Raw genomic sequence first — 24,367 nt, 5'->3', positions numbered from 1 at the left:
TCTAACCCTGTACCTGCCCTGGGAATGTTTGACGGGACAGTGTAGAGGGAGCTTTACTCTGTATCTAACCCTGTACCTGCCCTGGGAGTGTTTGACGGGACAGTGTGGAGGGAGCTTTACTCTGTATCTAACCCTGTACCTGCCCTGGGAGTGTTTGATGGGACAGTGTAGAGGGAGCTTCACTCTGTATCTAACCCTGTACCTGCCCTGGGAGTGTTTGATGGGACAGTGTGGAGGGAGCTTTACTCTGTATCTAACCCTGTACCTGCCCTGGGAGTGTTTGATGGGACAGTGTAGAGGGAGCTTTACTCTGTATCCAACCCTGTACCTGTCCGGGGAGTGTTTGATGGGACAGTGTAGAGGGAGCTTTACTCTGTATCTAACCCTGTACCTGCCCTGGGAGTGATTGATGGGACAGTGTAGAGGGAACTTTACTCTGTATCTAACCCTGTACCTGCCCTGGGAGTGTTTGATGGGACAGTGTAGAGGGAGCTTTACTCTGTATCTAACCCTGTACCTGACCCTGGGAGTGTTTGATGGGACAGTGTAGAGGGAGATTTACTCTGTATCTAACCCTGTACCTGCCCTGGGAGTGTTTGATGGGACAGTGTAGAGGGAGCTTTACTCTGTATCTCACCCTGTACCTGCCCCTGGGAGTGTTTGATGGGACAGTGTAGAGGGAGCTTTACTCTGTATCTAACCCTGTACCTGACCCTGGGAGAGATTGATGGGACAGTGTAGAGGGAACTTTACTCTGTATCTAACCCTGTACCTGCCCTGGGAGTGTTTGATGGGACAGTGTAGAGGGAGCTTTACTCTGTATCTAACCCTGTACCTGCCCTGGGAGTGTTTGATGGGACAGTGTAGAGGGAGCTTTACTCTGTATCTAACCCTGTACCTGACCCTGGGAGTGTTTGATGGGACAGTGTGGAGGGAGATTTACTCTGTATCTAACCCTGTACCTGCCCTGGGAGTGTTTGATGGGACAGTGTAGAGGGAGCTTTACTCTGTATCTCACCCTGTACCTGCCCCTGGGAGTGTTTGATGGGACAGTGTAGAGGGACCTTTACTCTGTATCTAACCCTGTACCTGACCCTGGGAGTGTTTGATGGGACAGTGTAGAGGGAGCTTCACTCTGCATCTAACCCTGTACCTGCCCTGGGAGTGTTTGATGGGACAGTGTAGAGGGAGCTTTACTCTGCATCTAACCCTGTACCTGCCCTGGGAGTGTTTGATGGGACAGTGTAGAGGGAGCTTTACTCTGTATCTAACCCTGTACCTGACCCTGGGAGTGTTTGATGGGACAGTGTCGAGGGAGCTTTACTCTGTATCTAACCCTGTACCTGCCCTGGGAGTGTTTGATGGGACAGTGTAGAGGGAGCGTCACTCTGTATCTAACCCTGTACCTGCCCTGGGAGTGTTTGATAGGACAGTGTAGAGGGAGCTTTACTCTGTATCTAACCCTGTCCCTGCCCTGGGAGTGTTTGATGGGACAGTGTAGAGGGAGCTTTACTCTGTATCTAACCCTGTACCTGCCCTGGGAGTGTTTGATGGGACAGTGTAGAGGGAGCGTCACTCTGTATCTAATCCTGTACCTGACCCTGGGAGTGTTTGATGGGACAGTGTAGAGGGAGCTTTACTCTGTATCTAACCCTGTACCTGCCCTGGGAGTGTTTGACGGGACAGTGTAGAGGGAGCTTTACTCTGTATCTAACCCTGTACCTGACCCTGGGAGTGTTTGATGGGACAGTGTAGAGGGAGCGTCACTCTGTATCTAACCCTGTACCTGCCCTGGGAGTGTTTGATGGGACAGTGTAGAGGGAGCTTTACTCTGTATCTAACCCTGTACCTGCCCTGGGAGTGTTTGATGGGACAGTGTAGAGGGAGCTTTACTCTGTATCTAACCCTGTACCTGCCCTGGGAGTGTTTGACGGGACAGTGTAGAGGGAGCTTTACTCTGTATCTAGCCCTGTACCTGCCCTGGGAGTGTTTGACGGGACAGTGTTGAGGGAGCTTTACTCTGTATCTAACCCTGTACCTGCCCTGGGAGTGTTTGATGGGACAGTGTAGAGGGAGCTTTACTCTGTATCTAACCCTGTACCTGCCCTGGGAGTGTTTGATGGGACAGTGTGGAGGGAGCTTTACTCTGTATCTAACCCTGTACCTGCCCTGGGAGTGTTTGATGGGACAGTGTGGAGGGAGCTTTACTCTGTATCTAACCCTGTACCTGCCCTGGGAGTGTTTGATGGGACAGTGTAGAGGGAGCTTTACTCTGTATCTAACCCTGTACCTGCCCTGGGAGTGTTTGATGGGACAGTGTAGAGGGAGCTTTACTCTGTATCTAACCCTGTACCTGACCCTGGGAGTGTTTGATGGGACAGTGTAGAGGGAGCTTTACTCTGTACCTAACCCTGTACCTGCCCTGGGAGTGTTTGATGGGACAGTGTGGAGGGAGCTTTACTCTGTATCTAACCCTGTACCTGCCCTGGGAGTGTTTGATGGGACAGTGTAGAGGGAGCTTTACTCTGTATCTAACCTTGTACCTGCCCTGGGAGTGTTTGATGGGACAGTGTAGAGGGAGCTTTACTCTGTATCTAACCCTGTACCTGCCCTGGGAGTGTTTGATGGGACAGTGTCGAGGGAGCTTTACTCTGTATCTAACCCTGTACCTGCCCTGGGAGTGTTTGATGGGACAGTGTAGAGTGTTCTTTACTCTGTATCTAACCCTGTACCTGCCCTGGGAGTGTTTGATGGGACAGTGTAGAGGGAGCTTTACTCTGTATCTAACCCTGTACCTGCCCTGGGAGTGTTTGATGGGACAGTGTAGAGGGAGCTTTACTCTGTATCTAACCCTGTACCTGACCCTGGGAGTGTTTGATGGGACAGTGTAGAGGGAGCTTTACTCTGTATCTAACCCTGTACCTACCCTGGGAGTGTTTGATGGGACAGTGTAGAGGGAGCTTTACTCTGTATCTAACCCTGTACCTGACCCTGGGAGTGTTTGATGGGACAGTGTAGAGTGTTCTTTACTCTGTATCTAACCCTGCACCTGACCCTGGGAGTGTTTGATGGGACAGTGTAGAGGGAGCTTTACTCTGTATCTAACCCTGTACCTGCCCTGGGAGTGTTTGATGGGACAGTGTAGAGGGAGCTTTACTCTGTATCTAACCCTGTACCTGCCCTGGGAGTGTTTGATGGGACAGTGTAGAGGGAGCTTTACTCTGTATCTAACCCTGTACCTACCCTGGGAGTGTTTGATGGGACAGTGTAGAGGGAGCTTTACTCTGTATCTAACCCTGTACCTGACCCTGGGAGTGTTTGATGGGACAGTGTGGAGTGTTCTTTACTCTGTATCTAACCCTGTACCTGCCCTGGGAGTGTTTGATGGGACAGTGTAGAGGGAGCTTTACTCTGTATCTAACCCTGTACCTGACCCTGGGAGTGTTTGATGGGACAGTGTAGAGGGAGCTTTACTCTGTATCTAACCCTGTACCTGCCCTGGGAGTGTTTGATGGGACAGTGTAGAGGGAGCTTTACTCTGTATCTAACCCTGTACCTGCCCTGGGAGTGTTTGACGGGACAGTGTAGAGGGAGCTTTACTCTGTATCTAACCCTGTACCTGACCCTGGGAGTGTTTGATGGGACAGTGTGGAGTGTTCTTTACTCTGTATCTAACCCTGTACCTGCCCTGGGAGTGTTTGATGGGACAGTGTAGAGGGAGCTTTACTCTGTATCTAACCCTGTACCTACCCTGGGAGTGTTTGATGGGACAGTGTAGAGGGAGCTTTACTCTGTATCTAACCCTGTACCTGCCCTGGGAGTGTTTGATGGGACAGTGTAGAGGGAGCTTTACTCTGTATCTCTTTCTTGTACTCCTCACAGGGCCCAGAGCTTCGCGAGTACCTGCTCACCAAGCTCATCAACGCGGAGTTCGGAAGTTACCGATCAGAGAAGTTTGCAGCATTGGAGGTGAGAGAACAGCTACCCCTTCACCCAATCGCTCCCCCTGAGCCCCATCCCTCTCACTGACCCCCCCTAGTTAACGGGGTCTCTCCCCCTGTTTCCCAATCCCTCACCCTGACCCCCCCCAGTTAACAGGGTCTCTCCCCCTGTTTCCCCATCCCTCACCCTGACCCCCCCCCCCAGTTAACAGGGTCTCTCCCCCTGTTTCCCCATCCCTCACCCTGACCCCCCCCCAGTTAACAGGGTCTCTCCCCCTGTTTCCCCATCCCTCTCCCTGACCCCTCCCAGTTAACAGGGTCTCTCCCCCTGTTTCCCCATCCCTCTCCCTGACCCCCCCCAGTTAACAGGGTCTCTCCCCCTGTTTCCCCATCCCTCTCCCCCACCCCCCCTAGTTAACAGGGTCTCTCCCCCTGTTTCCCCATCCCTCTCCCTGACCCCCCCCAGTTAACAGGGTCTCTCCCCCTGTTTCCCCATCCCTCTCCCTGACCCCCCCCCCCAGTTAACAGGGTCTCTCCCCCTGTTTCCCCATCCCTCTCCCTGACCCCCCCCCCAGTTAACAGGGTCTCTCCCCCTGTTTCCCCATCCCTCTCCCCCACCCCCCCAGTTAACAGGGTCTCTCCCCCACCCCCCCAGTTAACAGGGTCTCTCCCCCTGTTTCCCCATCCCTCTCACTGACCCCCCCCAGTTAACAGGGTCTCTCCCCCTGTTTCCCCATCCCTCTCCCTGACTCCCCCCAGTTAACAGGGTCTCTCCCCCTGTTTCCACATCCCTCTCCCTGACCCCCCCTCGTTAACGGGGTCTCTCCCCCTGTTTCCCCATCCCTCTCCCCCACCCCCCCAGTTAACAGGGTCTCTCCCCCTGTTTCCCCATCCCTCTCCCCCACCCCCCCAGTTAACAGGGTCTCTCCCCCTGTTTCCCCTTCCCTCTCCCTGACCCCCCCAGTTAACAGGGTCTCTCCCCCTGTTTCCCCATTCCTCTCCCCCACCCCCCCATAGTTAACGGGGTCTCTCCCCCTGTTTCCCCATCCCTCTCCCTGACCCCCCCAGTTAACAGGGTCTCTCCCCCTGTTTCCCCATCCCTCTCCCCCACCGCCCTAGTTAACGGGGTCTCTCCCCCTGTTTCCCCATCCCTCTCCCTGACCCCCCCCTAGTTAACGGGGTCTCTCCCCCTGTTTCCCCATCCCTCTCCCTGACCTCCCCCAGTTAACAGGGTCTCTCCCCCTGTTTCCCCATCCCTCTCCCTGACCCCCCCCCAGTTAACGGGGTCTCTCCCCCCGTTTCCCCATCCCTCTCCCCCACCCCCCCCTAGTTAACAGGGTCTCTCCCCCTGTTTCCCCATCCCTCTCCCCCACCCCCCCTAGTTAACAGGGTCTCTCCCCCTGTTTCCCCATCCCTCTCCCCCACCCCCCCTAGTTAACAGGGTCTCTCCCCCTGTTTCCCCATCCCTCTCCCTGACCCCCCCCCCAGTTAACGGGGTCTCTCCCCCTGTTTCCCCATCCCTCTCCCTGACCCCCCCCTAGTTAACGGGGTCTCTCCCCCTGTTTCCCTATCCCTCTCCCTGACCCCCCCCCAGTTGACAGGGTCTCTCCCCCTGTTTCCCCATCCCTCTCCCTGACCCCCCCAGTTAACAGGGTCTCTCCCCCTGTTTCCCCATCCCTCTCCCCCACCCCCCCAGTTAACAGGGTCTCTCCCCCTGTTTCCCCATCCCTCTCCCTGACCCCCCCAGTTAACAGGGTCTCTCCCCCTGTTTCCCCATCCCTCTCCCCCACCCCCCCAGTTAACAGGGTCTCTCCCCCTGTTTCTCCATCCCTCTCCCTGACCCCCCCCCAGTTAACAGGGTCTCTCCCCCTGTTTCCCCATCCCTCTCCCCCACCGCCCTAGTTAACGGGGTCTCTCCCCCTGTTTCCCCATCCCTCTCCCCCACCGCCCCAGTTAACGGGGTCTCTCCCCCTGTTTCCCCATCCCTCTCCCCCACCGCCCTAGTTAACGGGGTCTCTCCCCCTGTTTCCCCATCCCTCTCCCCCACCGCCCTAGTTAACAGGGTCTCTCCCCCTGTTTCCCCATCCCTCTCACTGACCCCCCCTAGTTAACGGGGTCTCTCCCCCTGTTTCCCTATGCCTCCCTGGCCCCCTTGTTAACGGGGTCTCTCCCCCTGTTTCCCCATCCCTCTCCCCCACCGCCCTAGTTAACAGGGTCTCTCCCCCTGTTTCCCCATCCCACTCACTGACCCCCGTAGTTAACGGGGTCTCTCCCCCTGTTTCCCCATCCCTCTCCCCCACCGCCCTAGTTAACAGGGTCTCTCCCCCTGTTTCCCGATGCCTCCCTGGCCCCCTTGTTAACAGGGATCTGCCCCTGTTTCCCCCTCATGTCCCAGGAGAGGACGAGGACCGCCCTCTTGGGCAGCCTGTACGAGGAGCTCGTGGTGCGGAGCCAACGCATGATGGGACTGGCGAGTGACGGTGACAGGATGGATGAGGGGGGACGAGGTTTCTTCGAGAACTTCAAGGTGAGCGAGCTGGGGGAAAGGGAACATCTCTTCATCTCTCCCCTCAATCCCAACCCGAGCATCTTCCCCATTTCGAAGTTCCATTAAAGTCCCCACCCTCCTCGCCTCCCTCACTCTCCCTGGCATCTCCCACCCCCCGATCCTATTGATCAGGGAGAGGGATGAGGATGTGTCCCACACCAGTGTGTTTACAGAGTACTGAGGGAGGGCCGCACTGTCGGAGGGTCGGTACTGAGGGAGGGCCGCACTGTCGGAGGGTCAGTACTGAGGGAGCGCCGCACTGTCGGAGGGTCAGTACTGAGGGAGCGCCGCACTGTCGGAGGGTCGGGACTGAGTGAGTGCCGCACTGTCGGAGGGTCAATACTGAGGGAGGGCCGCACTGTTGGAGGGTCAGTACTGAGGGAGCGCCGCACTGTCGGAGGGTCAGTACTGAGTGAGTGCCGCACTGTCGGAGGGTCGGTACTGAGGGAGCTCCGCACTGTCGGAGGGTCAGTACTGAGGGAGCTCCGCACTGTCGGAGGGTCAGTACTGAGGGAGCCCCGCACTGTCGGAGGGTCAGTACTGAGGGAGCGCCGCACTGTCGGAGGGTCAGTACTGAGGGAGCGCCGCACTGTCGGAGGGTCAGTACTGAGGGAGGGCCGCACTGTCGGAGGGTCGGTACTGAGGGAGCGCCGCACTGTCGGAGGGTCGGTACTGAGGGAGGGCCGCACTGTCGGAGGGTCGGTACTGAGGGAGCGCCGCACTGTCGGAGGGTCAGTACTGAGGGAGCGCCGCACTGTCGGAGGGTCAGTACTGAGGGAGCGCCGCACTGTCGGAGGGTCAGTACTGAGGGAGCGCCGCACTGTCGGAGGGTCGGTACTGAGGGAGGGACGCACTGTCGGAGGGTCAGTACTGAGGGAGCCCCGCACTGTCGGAGGGTCGGTACTGAGGGAGCGCCGCACTGTCGGAGGGTCAGTACTGAGGGAGGGACGCACTGTCGGAGGGTCAGTACTGAGGGAGCCCCGCACTGTCGGAGGGTCAGTACTGAGGGAGAGCCGCACTGTCGGAGGGTCAGTACTGAGGGAGAGCCGCACTGTCGGAGGGTCAGTACTGAGGGAGAGCCGCACTGTCGGAGGGTCAGTACTGAGGGAGCGCCGCACTGTCGGAGGGTCAGTACTGAGGGAGCGCCGCACTGTCGGAGGGTCAGTACTGAGGGAGGGCCGCACTGTCGGAGGGTCAGTACTGAGGGAGGGCCGCACTGTCGGAGGGTCAGTACTGAGGGAGCCCCGCACTGTCGGAGGGTCAGTACTGAGGGAGCGCCGCACTGTCGGAGGGTCAGTACTGAGGGAGGGCCGCACTGTCGGAGGGTCGGTACTGAGGGAGCGCCGCACTGTCGGAGGGTCGGTACTGAGGGAGGGCCGCACTGTCGGAGGGTCGGTACTGAGGGAGCACCGCACTGTCGGAGGGCCAGTACTGAGGGAGCGCCGCACTGTCGGAGGGTCGGTACTGAGGGAGGGCCGCACTGTCGGAGGGTCGGTACTGAGGGAGCACCGCACTGTCGGAGGGTCAGTACTGAGGGAGGGCCGCACTGTCGGAGGGTCAGTACTGAGGGAGGGCCGCACTGTCGGAGGGTCAGTACTGAGGGAGCGCTGCACTGTCGGAGGGTCAGTACTGAGGGAGCGCCGCACTGTCGGAGGGTCAGTACTGAGGGAGGGCCGCACTGTCGGAGGGTCGGTACTGAGGGAGCGCCGCACTGTCGGAGGGTCAGCACTGAGGGAGGGCCGCACTGTCGGAGGGTCAGTACTGAGGGAGGGCCGCACTGTCGGAGGGTCAGTACTGAGGGAGCGCCGCACTGTCGGAGGGTCAGTCCTGAGGGAGCGCCGCACTGTCGGAGGGTCAGTACTGAGGGAGTGCTGCACTGTCGGAGGGTCAGTACTGAGGGAGGGCCGCACTGTCGGAGGGTCAGTACTGAGGGAGGGCCGCACTGTCGGAGGGTCAGTACTGAGGGAGCGCCGCACTGTCGGAGGGTCAGTACTGAGGGAGCGCCGCACTGTCGGAGGGTCAGTCCCGAGGGAGCGCCACACTGTCGGAGGGTCAGTACTGAGGGAGCGCCGCACTGTCGGAGGGTCAGTACTGAGGGAGGGCCGCACTGTCGGAGGGTCAGTACTGAGGGAGCGCCGCACTGTCGGAGGGTCAGTACTGAGGGAGCGCTGCACTGTCGGAGGGTCAGTACTGAGGGAGGGCTGCACTGTCGGAGGGTCATTACTGAGGGAGCGCCGCACTGTCGGAGGGTCAGTACTGAGGGAGGGCCGCACTGTCGGAGGGTCAGTACTGAGGGAGGGCCGCACTGTCGGAGGGTCAGTACTGAGGGAGGGCCGCACTGTCGGAGGGTCAGTACTGAGGGAGCGCCGCACTGTCGGAGGGTCAGTACTGAGGGAGGGCCGCACTGTCGGAGGGTCAGTACTGAGGGAGGGCCGCACTGTCGGAGGGTCAGTACTGAGGGAGCGCCGCACTGTCGGAGGGTCAGTACTGAGGGAGGGCCGCACTGTCGGAGGGTCAGTACTGAGGGAGCGCCGCACTGTCGGAGGGTCAGTACTGAGGGAGCGCCGCACTGTCGGAGGGTCGGTACTGAGGGAGGGCCGCACTGTCGGAGGGTCAGTACTGAGGGAGCGCCGCACTGTCGGAGGGTCAGTACTGAGGGAGCGCTGCACTGTCGGAGGGTCAGTACTGAGGGAGCGCTGCACTGTCGGAGGGTCAGTACTGAGGGAGGGCCGCACTGTCGGAGGGTCAGTACTGAGGGAGCGCCGCACTGTCGGAGGGGCCGTCCTACGGTTGAGATGCTGAACCGAGGCCCCTCTCAGGTGGACGAATGTTTAATCCAAAAATCCTGCTGTCCCCCCTTCCTAACTCACATGAAGTCCCATTGACCCATCACCCTTGTGTTTGATGAACTAAATTAGTCCCCTGTCTGACAACACCTTAATTTTTAGATCCTCATCCTCCTCTTCAAATCCCTCCATGACCCTCGCCCCTCCCTCCCTATCTCTGTAACCTCCTCCAGCCCCTACAATTCTCATCCTCCTCTTCAAATCCCTCCATGGCCCTCACCCCCCTCCCTATCTCTGTAACCTCCTCCAGCCCCCTACAATTCTCATCCTCCTCTTCAAATCCCTCCATGGCCCCTCGCCCCTCCCTCCCTATCTCTGTAACCTCCTCCAGCCCCGACAATTCTCATCCTCCTCTTCAAATCCCTCCATGGCCCTCGCCCCCCTCCCTATCTCTGTAACCTCCTCCAGCCCCTACAATTCTCATCCTCCTCTTCAAATCCCTCCATGGCCCTCGGCCCTCCCTCCCTATCTCTGTAACCTCCTCCAGCCCCTACAATTCTCATCCTCCTCTTCAAATCCCTCCATGGCCCCTCGCCCCCCCTCCCTATCTCTGTAACCTCCTCCAGCCCCTACAATTCTCATCCTCCTCTTCAAATCCCTCCATGGCCCTCGGCCCTCCCTCCCTATCTCTGTAACCTCCTCCAGCCCCTACAATTCTCATCCTCCTCTTCAAATCCCTCCATGGCCCCTCGCCCCCCCTCCCGATCTCTGTAACCTCCTCCAGCCCCCTACAATTCTCATCCTCCTGTTCAAATCCCTCCATGGCCCTTGCCCCCCTCCCTATCTCTGTAACCTCCTCCAGCCCCTACAATTCTCATCCTCCTCTTCAAATCCCTCCATGGCCCCTCGCCCCCCCTCCCGATCTCTGTAACCTCCTCCAGCCCCCTACAATTCTCATCCTCCTGTTCAAATCCCTCCATGGCCCTCGACCCCCTCCCTCCCTATCTCTGTAACCTCCTCCAGCCCCCTACAATTCTCATCCTCCTCTTCAAATCCCTCCATGGCCCTCGCCCCCCCTCCCTCCCTATCTCTGTAACCTCCTCCAGCCCTCTTCAAATCTCATCCTCCTCTTCAAATCCCTCCATGGCCTTCGCCCCCCTCCCTATCTCTGTAACCTCCTCCAGCCCCCTACGACCCTCCGAGATCTCTGCCCTCCTCCAATTCTGGCCTCTTGCCCATCCCCGATTCCCATTGCTCCACCATTGGCGGCCGTGCCCTGAGCTCTGGAATTCCCTCCCGAAACCTCTCCGCCTCTCTCTCTGCTCCTTTGAGACGCCCCTTAAAACCTCCCTGTTTGACCCACCTTGTGGTCATTTGTCCTCATGTTGTCGTCCCCGTTTTATTTGTTGTCTTTGTTTGTTGCTGTGTTTGTCGTTCTTGCTTCTTGCTGTGGGGCCTGTGTCGAGCTGAGCTGATCGACCTGCCCTCTGAACGCACCTCCGCCCTTGTCCGCCAGCGTGCAATCCGAGGCCGCAGCCAGTCCTTCGACACCGTGGGAACATCGGCCAAAAGGAGCCCCCAGAGCGGGAACAGCCGCTGCCAGCACGCAACGGACGGCCAGAAGTCAGCAGGCAATGTAAGGGACGTCCCGTCTCCTGTCACCAGTCTCCCTGTTCCAGACCCGCCCAAAGCCGCGACCCGGGGGGAGGAGGGGGGTCCGGGGGATGTGACAGGGGATCGACTGAAACCTGGAGATACATGGCGGTCAGGGGTTCGGTGTTAGGGGAGAGTGTCCATGGGCTGTGGGGGGAGATTAAATGGGTGAGGAGACTCCTCTCTCTCTCTGATGGGGGTCTGGGTGAGGAGACTCCTCTCTCTCTCTGATGGGGGTCTGGGTGAGGAGTCTCCTCTCTCTCTCTGATGGGGGTCTGGGTGAGGAGACTCCTCTCTCTCTCTGATGGTGGTCTGAGTGATGAGACTCCTCTCTCTCTGATGGGGGTCTGGGTGAAGAGACTCCTCTCTCTCTGATGGGGGTCTGGGTGAGGAGACTCCTCTCTCTCTCTGATGGGGGTCTGGGTGAGGAGACTCCTCTCTCTCTGATGGGGGTCTGGGTGAGGAGACTCCTCTCTCTCTCTGATGGGGGTCTGGGTGAGGAGACTCCTCTCTCTCTGATGGGGGTCTGGGTGAGGAGACTCCTCTCCCTCTGATGGGGGTCTGGGTGAGGAGACTCCTCTCTCTCTCTGATGGGGGTCTGGGTGAGGAGACACCTCTCTCTCTGATGGGGGTCTGGGTGAGGAGACTCCTCTCTCTCTGATGGGGGTCTGGGTGAGGAGACTCCTCTCTCTCTCTGATGGGGGTCTGGGTGAGGAGACTCCTCTCTCTCTCTGATGGGGGTCTGGGTGAGGAGACTCCTCTCTCTCTGATGGGGGTCTGGGTGAGGAGACCCCTCTCTCTCTGATGGGGGTCTGGGTGAGGAGACTCCTCTCTCTCTCTGATGGGGGTCTGGGTGAGGAGACTCCTCTCTCTCTCTGATGGGGTCTGGGTGAGGAGACTCCTCTCTCTCTGATGGGGGTCTGTGTGAGGAGACTCCTCTCCCTCTCTGATGGGGGTCTGGGTGAGGAGACTCCTCTCTCTCTGATGGGGGTCTGGGTGAGGAGACTCCTCTCTCTCTGATGGGGGTCTGGGTGAGGAGACTCCTCTCTCTCTCTGATGGGGGTCTGGGTGAGGAGACTCCTCTCTCTCTCTGATGGGGGTCTGGGTGAGGAGACTCCTCTCTCTCTCTGATGGGGGTCTGGGTGAGGAGACTCCTCTCTCTCTCTGATGGGGGTCTGGGTGAGGAGACTCCTCTCTCTCTCTGATGGGGGTCTGGGTGAGGAGACTCCTCTCTCTCTCTGATGGGGGTCTGGGTGAGGAGACTCCTCTCTCTCTCTGATGGGGGTCTGGGTGAGGAGACTCCTCTCTCTCTGATTGGGGTCTGGGTGAGGAGACTCCTCTCTCTCTGATGGGGGTCTGGGTGAGGAGACTCCTCTCTCTCTCTGATGGGGGTCTGGGTGAGGAGACTCCTCTCTCTCTCTGATGGGGGTCTGGGTGAGGAGACTCCTCTCTCTCTCTGATGGGGGTCTGGGGGAGGAGACTCCTCTCTCTCTCTGATGGGGGTCTGGGTGAGGAGACTCGTCTCTCTCTGATGGGGGTCTGGGTGAGGAGACTCCTCTCTCTCTCTGATGGGGGTCTGGGTGAGGAGACTCCTCTCTCTCTGATGGGGGTCTGGGTGAGGAGACTCCTCTCTCTCTCTGATGGGGGTCTGGGTGAGGAGACTCCTCTCTCTCTCTGATGGGGGTCTGGGTGAGGAGACTCCTCTCTCCCTGATGGGGGTCTGGGTGAGGAGACTCCTCTCTCTCTGATGGGGGTCTGGGTGAGGAGACTCCTCTCTCCCTGATGGGGGTCTGGGTGAGGAGACTCCTCTCTCTCTGATGGGGGTCTGGGTGAGGAGACTCCTCTCTCCCTGATGGGGGTCTGGGTGAGGAGACTCCTCTCTCTCTCTGATGGGGGTCTGGGTGAGGAGACTCCTCTCTCTCTGATGGGGGTCTGGGTGAGGAGACACCTCTCTCTCTCTGATGGGGGTCTGGGTGAGGAGACTCCTCTCTCTCTGATGGGGGTCTGGGTGAGGAGACTCCTCTCTCTCTGATGGGGGTCTGGGTGAGGAGACTCCTCTCTCTCTGATGGGGGTCTGGGTGAGGAGACTCCTCTCTCTCTGATGGGGGTCTGGGTGAGGAGACTCCTCTCTCTCTCTGATGGGGGTCTGGGTGAGGAGACTCCTCTCTCTCTGATGGAGGTCTGTGTGAGGAGACTCCTCTCTCTCTCTGATGGGGGTCTGGGTGAGGAGACTCCTCTCTCTCTCTGATGGGGGTCTGGGTGATGAGACCCCTCTCTCTCTGATGGGGGTCTGGGTGAGGAGACTCCTCTCTCTCTGATGGGGGTCTGGGTGAGGAGACTCCGCTCTCTCTGATGGGGGTCTGGGTGAGGAGACTCCTCTCTCTCTCTGATGGGGGTCTGGGTGAGGAGACTCCTCTCTCTCTCTGCTGGGGGTCTGGGTGAGGAGACTCCTCTCTCTCTCTGATGGGGGTCTGGGTGAGGAGACTCCTCTCTCCCTGATGGGGGTCTGGGTGAGGAGACTCCTCTCTCTCTCTGATGGGGGTCTGGGTGAGGAGACTCCTCTCTCTCTGATGGGGGTCTGGGTGAGGAGACTCCTCTCTCTCTCTGATGGGGGTCTGGGTGAGGAGACTCCTCTCTCTCTAATGGGGGTCTGGGTGAGGAGACTCCTCTCTCTCTGATGGGGGTCTGGGTGAGGAGACTCCTCTCTCTCTGATGGGGGTCTGGGTGAGGAGACTCCTCTCTCTCTGATGGGGGTCTGGGTGAGGAGACTCCTCTCTCTCTCTGATGGGGGTCTGGGTGAGGAGACTCCTCTCTCTCTGATGGAGGTCTGTGTGAGGAGACTCCTCTCTCTCTCTGATGGGGGTCTGGGTGAGGAGACTCCTCTCTCTCTCTGATGGGGGTCTGGGTGATGAGACCCCTCTCTCTCTGATGGGGGTCTGGGTGAGGAGACTCCTCTCTCTCTGATGGGGGTCTGGGTGAGGAGACTCCGCTCTCTCTGATGGGGGTCTGGGTGAGGAGACTCCTCTCTCTCTCTGATGGGGGTCTGGGTGAGGAGACTCCTCTCTCTCTCTGCTGGGGGTCTGGGTGAGGAGACTCCTCTCTCTCTCTGATGGGGGTCCGGGTGAGGAGACTCCTCTCTCTCTCTGATGGGGGTCTGGTTGAGGAGACTCCTCTCTCTAATGTGGTTCTGGGTGAGGAGACTCCTCTCTCTGTGATGGGGGTCTGGTTGAGGAGACTCCTCTCTCTCTGATGGGGGTCTGGGTGAGGAGACTCCTCTCTCTCTGATGGGGGTCTGGGTGAGGAGACTCCTCTCTCTCTGATGGGGGTCTGGGTGAAGAGACCCCTCTCTCTCTGATGGGGGTCTGGGTGAGGAGACTCCTCTCTCTCTGATGGGGGTCTGGGTGAGGAGACTCCTCTCTCTCTGATGGGGGTCTGGATGAGGAGACTCCTCTCTCTCTCTGATGGGGGTCTGAGTGAGGAGACTCCTCTCTCTCTGATGGGGGTCTTGGTGAGGAGACTCCTCTCTCTCTGATGGGAGTCTGGGTGAGGAGACTCCTCTCTCTCTGATGGGGGTCTGGGTGAGGAGACTCCTCTCTCTCTCTGATGGGGGTCTGGGTGAGGAGACTCCTCTCCCTCTGATGGGGGTCTGGGTGAGGAAACTCCTCTCTCTCTCTGATGGGGGTCTGGGTGAGGAGACTCCTCTCTCTCTGATGGTGGTCTGAGTGATGAGACTCCTCTCTCTCTCTGATGGGGGTCTGGTGAGGAGACTCCTCTCTCTCTGATGGGGGTCTGGGTGAGGAGACTCCTCTCTCTCTGATGGGGGTCTGGGTGAGGAGACTCCTCTCTCTCTGATGGGGGTCTGGGTGAGGAGACTCCTCTCTCTCTGATGGTGGTCTGGGTGAGGAGACTCCTCTCTGTCTCTGATGGGGGTCTGGGTGAGGAGACTCCTCTCTCTCTCTGATGGGGGTCTGGGTGAGGAGACTCCTCTCTCTCTCTGATGGGGGTCTGGGTGAGGAGACTCCTCTCTCTCTCTGATGGGGGTCTGGGTGAGGAGACTCCTCTCTCTCTGATGGGGGTCTGGGTGAGGAGACTCCTCTCTCTCTGATGGGGGTCTGGGTGAGGATACTCCTCTCTCTCTCTGATGGGGGTCTGGGTGAGGAGACTCCTCTCTCTCTCTGATGGGGGTCTGGGTGAGGAGACTCCTCTCTCTCTCTGATGGGGGTCTGGGTGAGGAGACTCCTCTCTCTCTCTGATGGGGGTCTGGGTGAGGAGACTCCTCTCTCTCACTGATGGGGGTCTGGGTGAGGAGACTCCTCTCTCTTTCTGATGGGGGTCTGGGTGAGGAGACTCCTCTCTCTCTCTGATGGGGGTCTGGGTGAGGAGACTCCTCTCTCTCTCTGATGGGGGTCTGAGTGAGGAGACTCCTCTCTCTCTCTGATGGGGGTCTGGGTGAGGAGACTCCTCTCTCTCTCTGATGGGGGTCTGAGTGAGGAGACTCCTCTCTCTCTCTGATGGGGGTCTGAGTGAGGAGACTCCTCTCTCTCTCTGATGGGGGTCTGGGTGAGGAGACTCCTCTCTCTCTCTGATGGGGGTCTGAGTTTTCTTCGTTCTCCTCTCAGGGTTCGGGAGTCAACGGGAGGAGTCCAACCAAGATCCGGGGGAGCCAGTTTCGCGGAGCAGCCTCTGAGAACATCGAGGAAGTTCAGGAGAAAGGGTAAACGGGGCCGGGGAGGGAATCACAGTCAGTGTCAGAGAGTTGGTCAAACAGACAGACCCGACGAGCAACCAGAGTCTGGTCTCTCCCCCCGACGCAAACCCCGGCCGCGGCTGCCCCTCATTCAGAAGGAAACAGGTGTCTGCAGATCTGTCCATTCCCCTCCCTCTGTGTACAGTAATTCTATCTGATCTCTCCATTCCCCTCCCTCTGTGTACAGTAATTCTATCTGATCTCTCCATTCCCCTCCCCTCTGTGTACAGTAATTCTATCTGATCTCTCCATTCCTCCCTCTGTGTACAGTAATTCTATCTGATCTCTCCATTCCCTCCCTCTGTGTACAGTAATTCTATCTGATCTCTCCATTCCCTCCCTCTGTGTACAGTAATTCTATCTGATCTCTCCATTCCCTCCCTCTGTGTACAGTAATTCTATCTGATCTCTCCATTCCCTCCCTCTGTGTACAGTAATTCTATCTGATCTCTCCATTCCCCCCTCTGTGTACAGTAATTCTATCTGATCTCTCCATTCCCTCCCCTCTGTGTACAGTAATTCTATCTGATCTCTCCATTCCCCTCCCTCTGTGTACAGTAATTCTATCTGATCTGTCCATTCCCCTCCCTCTGTGTACAGTAATTCTATCCGATCTCTCCATTCCCTCCCCTCTGTGTACAGTAATTCTATCTGATCTCTCCATTCCCTCCCCTCTGTGTACAGTAATTCTATCTGATCTCTCCATCCCCTCCCCTCTGTGTACAGTAATTCCATCTGATCTCTCCATTCCCCCCCTCTGTGTACAGTAATTCTATCTGATCTCTCCATTCCCCTCCCTCTGTGTACAGTAATTCTATCTGATCTCTCCATTCCCCTCCCCTCTGTGTACAGTAATTCTATCTGATCTCTCCATTCCCTCCCTCTGTGTACAGTAATTCTATCTGATCTCTCCATTCCCCCCCTCTGTGTACAGTAATTCTATCTGATCTCTCCATTCCCCTCCCCTCTGTGTACAGTAATTCTATCTGATCTCTCCATTCCCTCCCTCTGTGTACAGTAATTCTATCTGATCTCTCCATTCCCCTCCCCTCTGTGTACAGTAATTCTATCTGATCTCTCCATTCCCTCCCTCTGTGTACAGTAATTCTATCTGATCTCTCCATTCCCCTCCCTCTGTGTACAGTAATTCTATCTGATCTCTCCATTCCCCCCTCTGTGTACAGTAATTCTATCTGATCTCTCCATTCCCCCCTCTGTGTACAGTAATTCTATCTGATCTCTCCATTCCCCTCCCTCTGTGTACAGTAATTCTATCTGATCTCTCCATTCCCCTCCCCTCTGTGTACAGTAATTCTATCTGATCTCTCCATTCCCTCCCTCTGTGTACAGTAATTCTATCTGATCTCTCCATTCCCCTCCCTCTGTGTACAGTAATTCTATCTGATCTCTCCATTCCCCTCCCTCTGTGTACAGTAATTCTATCTGATCTCTCCATTCCCTCCCTCTGTGTACAGTAATTCTATCTGATCTGTCCATTCCCTCCCCTCTGTGTACAGTAATTCTATCTGATCTCTCCATTCCCTCCCCTCTGTGTACAGTAATTCTATCTGATCTCTCCATTCCCTCCCTCTGTGTACAGTAATTCTATCTGATCTCTCCATTCCCCTCCCCTCTGTGTACAGTAATTCTATCTGATCTCTCCATTCCCTCCCTCTGTGTACAGTAATTCTATCTGATCTCTCCATTCCCCTCCCTCTGTGTACAGTAATTCTATCTGATCTCTCCATTCCCCCCTCTGTGTACAGTAATTCTATCTGATCTCTCCATTCCCCCCTCTGTGTACAGTAATTCTATCTGATCTCTCCATTCCCTCCCTCTGTGTACAGTAATTCTATCTGATCTCTCCATTCCCCTCCCCTCTGTGTACAGTAATTCTATCTGATCTCTCCATTCCCCTCCCCTCTGTGTACAGTAATTCTATCTGATCTCTCCATTCCCTCCCCTCTGTGTACAGTAATTCTATCTGATCTCTCCATTCCCTCCCTCTGTGTACAGTAATTCTATCTGATCTGTCCATTCCCTCCCCTCTGTGTACAGTAATTCTATCTGATCTCTCCATTCCCTCCCCTCTGTGTACAGTAATTCTATCTGATCTCTCCATTCCCTCCCTCTGTGTACAGTAATTCTATCTGATCTCTCCATTCCCTCCCCTCTGTGTACAGTAATTCTATCTGATCTCTCCATTCCCTCCCCTCTGTGTACAGTAATTCTATCTGATCTCTCCATTCCCCTCCCTCTGTGTACAGTAATTCTATCTGATCTCTCCATTCCCCTCCCTCTGTGTACAGTAATTCTATCTGATCTCTCCATTCCCTCCCCTCTGTGTACAGTAATTCTATCTGATCTCTCCATTCCCCCCTCTGTGTACAGTAATTCTATCTGATCTCTCCATTCCTCTCCCTCTGTGTACAGTAATTCTATCTGATCTCTCCATTCCCCCCTCTGTGTACAGTAATTCTATCTGATCTCTCCATTCCCCTCCCTCTGTGTACAGTAATTCTATCTGATCTCTCCATTCCCTCCCTCTGTGTACAGTAATTCTATCTGATCTCTCCATTCCCTCCCTCTGTGTACAGTAATTCTATCTGATCTCTCCATTCCCTCCCTCTCTGTACAGTAATTCTATCTGATCTCTCCATTCCCTCCCTCTGTGTACAGTAATTCTATCTGATCTCTCCATTCCCTCCCTCTGTGTACAGTAATTCTATCTGATCTCTCCATTCCCTCCCCTCTGTGTACAGTAATTCTATCTGATCTCTCCATTCCCTCCCTCTGTGTACAGTAATTCTATCTGATCTTTCCATTCCCTCCCCTCTGTGTACAGTAATTCTATCTGATCTCTCCATTCCCTCCCTCTGTGTACAGTAATTCTATCTGATCTCTCCATTCCCCTCCCCTCTGTGTACAGTAATTCTATCTGATCTCTCCATTCCCTCCCTCTGTGTACAGTAATTCTATCTGATCTCTCCATTCCCTCCCCTCTGTGTACAGTAATTCTATCTGATCTCTCCATTCCCCTCCCTCTGTGTACAGTAATTCTATCTGATCTCTCCATTCCCTCCCTCTGTGTACAGTAATTCTATCTGATCTCTCCATTCCCTCCCTCTGTGTACAGTAATTCTATCTGATCTCTCCATTCCCTCCCTCTGTGTACAGTAATTCTATCTGATCTCTCCATTCCCCCCTCTGTGTACAGTAATTCTATCTGATCTGTCCATTCCCTCCCCTCTGTGTACAGTAATTCTATCTGATCTCTCCATTCCCCTCCCTCTGTGTACAGTAATTCTATCTGATCTCTCCATTCCCTCCCTCTGTGTACAGTAATTCTATCTGATCTGTCCATTCCCCTCCCTCTGTGTACAGTAATTCTATCTGATCTCTCCATTCCCCTCCCTCTGTGTACAGTAATTCTATCTGATCTCTCCATTCCCTCCCTCTGTGTACAGTAATTCTATCTGATCTCTCCATTCCCCTCCCCTCTGTGTACAGTAATTCTATCTGATCTCTCCATTCCCCTCCCCTCTGTGTACAGTAATTCTATCTGATCTCTCCATTCCCTCCCTCTGTGTACAGTAATTCTATCTGATCTGCCCATTCCCTCCCTCTGTGTACAGTAATTCTATCTGATCTGTCCATTCCCCTCCCTCTGTGTACAGTAATTCTATCTGATCTGTCCATTCCCCTCCCTCTGTGTACAGTAATTCTATCTGATCTCTCCATTCCCTCCCTCTGTGTACAGTAATTCTATCTGATCTCTCCATTCCCCCCTCTGTGTACAGTAATTCTATCTGATCTCTCCATTCCCCTCCCTCTGTGTACAGTAATTCTATCTGATCTCTCCATTCCCCTCCCTCTGTGTACAGTAATTCTATCTGATCTCTCCATTCCCCTCCCTCTGTGTACAGTAATTCTATCTGATCTCTCCATTCCCCTCCCTCTGTGTACAGTAATTCTATCTGATCTCTCCATTCCCCTCCCTCTGTGTACAGTAATTCTATCTGATCTGTCCATTCCCTCCCCTCTGTGTACAGTAATTCTATCTGATCTCTCCATTCCCTCCCTCTGTGTACAGTAATTCTATCTGATCTCTCCATTCCCCCCTCTGTGTACAGTAATTCTATCTGATCTGTCCATTCCCTCCCTCTGTGTACAGTAATTCTATCTGATCTCTCCATTCCCTCCCCTCTGTGTACAGTAATTCTATCTGATCTGTCCATTCCCTCCCTCTGTGTACAGTAATTCTATCTGATCTCTCCATTCCCTCCCCTCTGTGTACAGTAATTCTATCTGATCTGTCCATTCTCTCCCCTCTGTGTACAGTAATTCGATCTGATCTGTCCATTCCCTCCCTCTGTGTACAGTAATTCTATCTGATCTCTCCATTCCCCTCCCTCTGTGTACAGTAATTCTATCTGATCTCTCCATTCCCCTCCCTCTGTGTACAGTAATTCTATCTGATCTCTCCATTCCCCTCCCTCTGTGTACAGTAATTCTATCTGATCTGTCCATTCCCTCCCCTCTGTGTACAGTAATTCTATCTGATCTCTCCATTCCCTCCCTCTGTGTACAGTAATTCTATCTGATCTGTCCATTCCCTCCCTCTGTGTACAGTAATTCTATCTGATCTCTCCATTCCCCTCCCTCTGTGTACAGTAATTCTATCTGATCTCTCCATTCCCCTCCCTCTGTGTACAGTAATTCTATCTGATCTCTCCATTCCCCCCTCTGTGTACAGTAATTCTATCTGATCTCTCCATTCCCCTCCCTCTGTGTACAGTAATTCTATCTGATCTCTCCATTCCCTCCCTCTGTGTACAGTAATTCTATCTGATCTCTCCATTCCCTCCCTCTGTGTACAGTAATTCTATCTGATCTCTCCATTCCCCTCCCTCTGTGTACAGTAATTCTATCTGATCTCTCCATTCCCTCCCCTCTGTGTACAGTAATTCTATCTGATCTCTCCATTCCCTCCCTCTGTGTACAGTAATTCTATCTGATCTGTCCATTCCCCTCCCTCTGTGTACAGTAATTCTATCTGATCTCTCCATTCCCCTCCCTCTGTGTACAGTAATTCTATCTGATCTCTCCATTCCCCTCCCTCTGTGTACAGTAATTCTATCTGATCTCTCCATTCCCTCCCTCTGTGTACAGTAATTCTATCTGATCTGTCCATTCCCTCCCTCTGTGTACAGTAATTCTATCTGATCTGTCCATTCCCTCCCTCTGTGTACAGTAATTCTATCTGATCTGTCCATTCCCTCCCTCTGTGTACAGTAATTCTATCTGATCTCTCCATTCCCTCCCTCTGTGTACAGTAATTCTATCTGATCTGTCCATTCCCCTCCCTCTGTGTACAGTAATTCTATCTGATCTCTCCATTCCCCTCCCTCTGTGTACAGTAATTCTATCTGATCTCTCCATTCCCCTCCCTCTGTGTACAGTAATTCTATCTGATCTCTCCATTCCCCTCCCTCTGTGTACAGTAATTCTATCTGATCTCTCCATTCCCCCCTCTGTGTACAGTAATTCTATCTGATCTCTCCATTCCCCCCTCTGTGTACAGTAATTCTATCTGATCTGTCCATTCCCTCCCTCTGTGTACAGTAATTCTATCTGATCTCTCCATTCCCTCCCTCTGTGTACAGTAATTCTATCTGATCTCTCCATTCCCTCCCCTCTGTGTACAGTAATTCTATCTGATCTCTCCATTCCCCTCCCCTCTGTGTACAGTAATTCTATCTGATCTCTCCATTCCCTCCCTCTGTGTACAGTAATTCTATCTGATCTCTCCATTCCCTCCCCTCTGTGTACAGTAATTCTATCTGATCTCTCCATTCCCCTCCCTCTGTGTACAGTAATTCTATCTGATCTCTCCATTCCCTCCCCTCTGTGTACAGTAATTCTATCTGATCTCTCCATTCCCTCCCTCTGTGCACAGTAATTCTATCTGATCTGCCCATTCCCTCCCCTCTGTGTCCTGTAGTTCTATCTCAGCCAGCAGCCTATCCCAAACGGAGGGGATTATCCCTCTCACCCACCTCCTCCCAGTTTTATTTATTGTTCGTTCATGGGATGTGGGCGTCGCTGGCGAGGCCGGCATTTATTGCCCATCCCTAGTTGCCCCTTGAGAAGGTGGTGGTGAGCCGCCTTCTTGAACCGCTGCAGTCCGTGTGGTGACAGTTCTCCCACAGTGCTGTTAGGAAGGGAGTTCCAGGATTTTGACCCACCGACGATGAAGGAACGGCCGATATATTTCCAAGTCGGGATGGTGTGTGACTTGGAGGGGAACATGCAGGTGGTGTTGGAGCTGCACTCATCCAGGCAAGTGGAGAGTATTCCATCGCACTCCTGACTTGTGCCTTGTTGATGGTGGAAAGGCTTTGGGGAGTCAGGAGGTGAGTCACTCGCCGCAGAATACCCAGCCTCTGACCTGCTCTTGTAGCCACAGTATTTATGTGGCTGGTCCAGTTAAGTTTCTGGTCAATGGTGACCCCCAGGATGTTGATGGTGGGGGATTTGGCGATGGTAATGCCGTTGAATGTCAAGGGGAGGTGGTTGGACTCTCTCTTGTTGGAGATGGTCATTGCCTGGCACTTGTCTGGCGCGAATGTTACTTGCCACTTATCAGCCCAAGCCTGGATGTTGTCCAGATCTTGCTGCATGCGGGCTCGGACTGCTTCATTATCTGAGGGGTTGCGAATGGAACTGAACACTGTGCAATCATCAGCGAGCATCCCCATTTCTGACCTTATGATGGAGGGAAGGTCATTGATGAAGCAGCTGAAGATAGTTGGGCCTAGGACACTGCCCTGAGGAACTCCTGCAGCAATGTCCAGGGGCTGAGATGATTGGCCTCCAACAACCACTACCATCTTCCTTTGTGCTCGGTATGACTCCAGCCACTGGAGAGTTTTCCCCCTCCTCCCAGTTACAGACACCGGCCCGTTCCCCTATCGGAGGGGGATTAACCCTCTCGCCCACCTCCTCCCAGTTACAGACACCGGCCCGTTCCCCTATCGGAGGGGGATTAACCCCCTCGCCCACCTCCTCCCGGTTACAGACACCGGCCCGTTCCCCTATCGGAGGGGGATTAACCCTCTCACCCACCTCCTCCCGGTTACAGACACCGGCCCGTTCCCCTATCGGAGGGGGATTAACCCTCTCACCCACCTCCTCCCGGTTACAGACACCGGCCCGTTCCCCTATCGGAGGGGGATTAACCCTCTCGCCCACCTCCTCCCGGTTACAGACACCGGCCCGTTCCCCTATCGGAGGGGGATTAACCCTCTCACCCACCTCCTCCCGGTTACAGACACCGGGCGGCCCGTTCCCCTATCGGAGGGGGATTTACCCTCTCACCCACCTCCTCCCGGTTACAGACACCGGCCCGTTTCCCTATCGGAGGGGGATTAACCCCCTCACCCACCTCCTCCCGGTTACAGACACCGGCCCGTTTCCCTATCGGAGGGGGATTAACCCCCTCGCCCACCTCCTCCCGGTTACAGACACCGGCCCGTTTCCCTATCGGAGGGGGATTAACCCCCTCGCCCACCTCCTCCCGGTTACAGACACTGGCCCGTTCCCCTATCGGAGGGGGATTAACCCTCTCACCCACCTCCTCCCGGTTACAGACACCGGCCCGTTCCCCTATCGGAGGGGGATTAACCCTCCTCACCCACCTCCTCCCGGTTACAGACACTGGCCCGTTCCCCTATCGGAGGGGGATTAAACCCTCTCGCCCACCTCCTCCCGGTTACAGACACCGGCCCGTTCCCCTCTCGGAGGGGGATTAACCCTTTCACCCACCTCCCTCCCGGTTACAGACAACTGGCCCGTTCCCCTCTCGGAGGGGGATTAACCCCCTCACCCACCTCCTCCCGGTTACAGACACCGGCCCGTTCCCCTATCGGAGGGGGATTAACCCTCTCACCCACCTCCTCCCGGTTACAGACACTGGCCCGTTCCCCTATCGGAGGGGGATTAACCCCCTCGCCCACCTCCTCCCGGTTACAGACACCGGCCCGTTCCCCTATCGGAGGGGGATTAACCCTCTCACCCACCTCCTCCCGGTTACAGACACCGGCCCGTTCCCCTATCGGAGGGGGATTAACCCTCTCGCCCACCTCCTCCCGGTTACAGACACCGGGCAGCCCGTTCCCCTATCGGAGGGGGATTAACCCCCTCGCCCACCTCCTCCCGGTTACAGACACCGCCCGTTCCCCTATCGGAGGGGGATTAACCCCCTCGCCCACCTCCTCCCGGTTACAGACACCGGCCCGTTCCCCCTATCGGAGGGGGATTAACCCTCTCGCCCACCTCCTCCCGGTTACAGACACCGGCCCGTTCCCCTATCGGAGGGGGATTAACCCCCTCACCCACCTCCTCCCGGTTACAGACACCGGCCCGTTCCCCTATCGGAGGGGGATTAACCCTCTCGCCCACCTCCTCCCGGTTACAGACACCGGGCGGCCCGTTCCCCTATCGGAGGGGGATTAACCCTCTCAGAGATGCTGACTCTGTCAGGCTCAGGGGTCAGAAACGTGGCCGCTCGCGGTCTGTGTCAGAGCAGATCCGGTGCCCGTGAATTTCGAACTCCAGGGCGAGAGACGACGGTTTGGCTGAACGTATCAAGAGGTGGAAGAAGAGGAGGACGGTCCCAGGGCTGGGCCTG

At 55.7% G+C, this 24,367-nt stretch overlaps 1 protein-coding gene across 1 annotated transcript in view; it reads left to right on the top strand.

The window, feature by feature from the left end:
• Positions 1-24,367, top strand: part of LOC137316289 (rap1 GTPase-activating protein 1-like) — a 41,890-nt gene that overhangs the window by 13,933 nt on the left and 3,590 nt on the right. Inside the window, exons 3-6 of the mRNA XM_067980359.1 lie at positions 3,883-3,969; positions 6,337-6,468; positions 10,792-10,911; positions 15,548-15,642. Coding sequence (XP_067836460.1) covers positions 3,883-3,969; positions 6,337-6,468; positions 10,792-10,911; positions 15,548-15,642 — 434 coding nt within the window. The remainder of the gene's footprint in view (positions 1-3,882; positions 3,970-6,336; positions 6,469-10,791; positions 10,912-15,547; positions 15,643-24,367) is intronic.

Source organism: Heptranchias perlo, unplaced genomic scaffold (genome assembly GCF_035084215.1).
Source record: "Heptranchias perlo isolate sHepPer1 unplaced genomic scaffold, sHepPer1.hap1 HAP1_SCAFFOLD_580, whole genome shotgun sequence".
NCBI lineage: Eukaryota > Metazoa > Chordata > Chondrichthyes > Hexanchiformes > Hexanchidae > Heptranchias > Heptranchias perlo.
The sequence above is the reverse complement of the archived record's forward strand: the minus strand, read 5'-3'. Positions and strand labels throughout refer to the sequence as shown.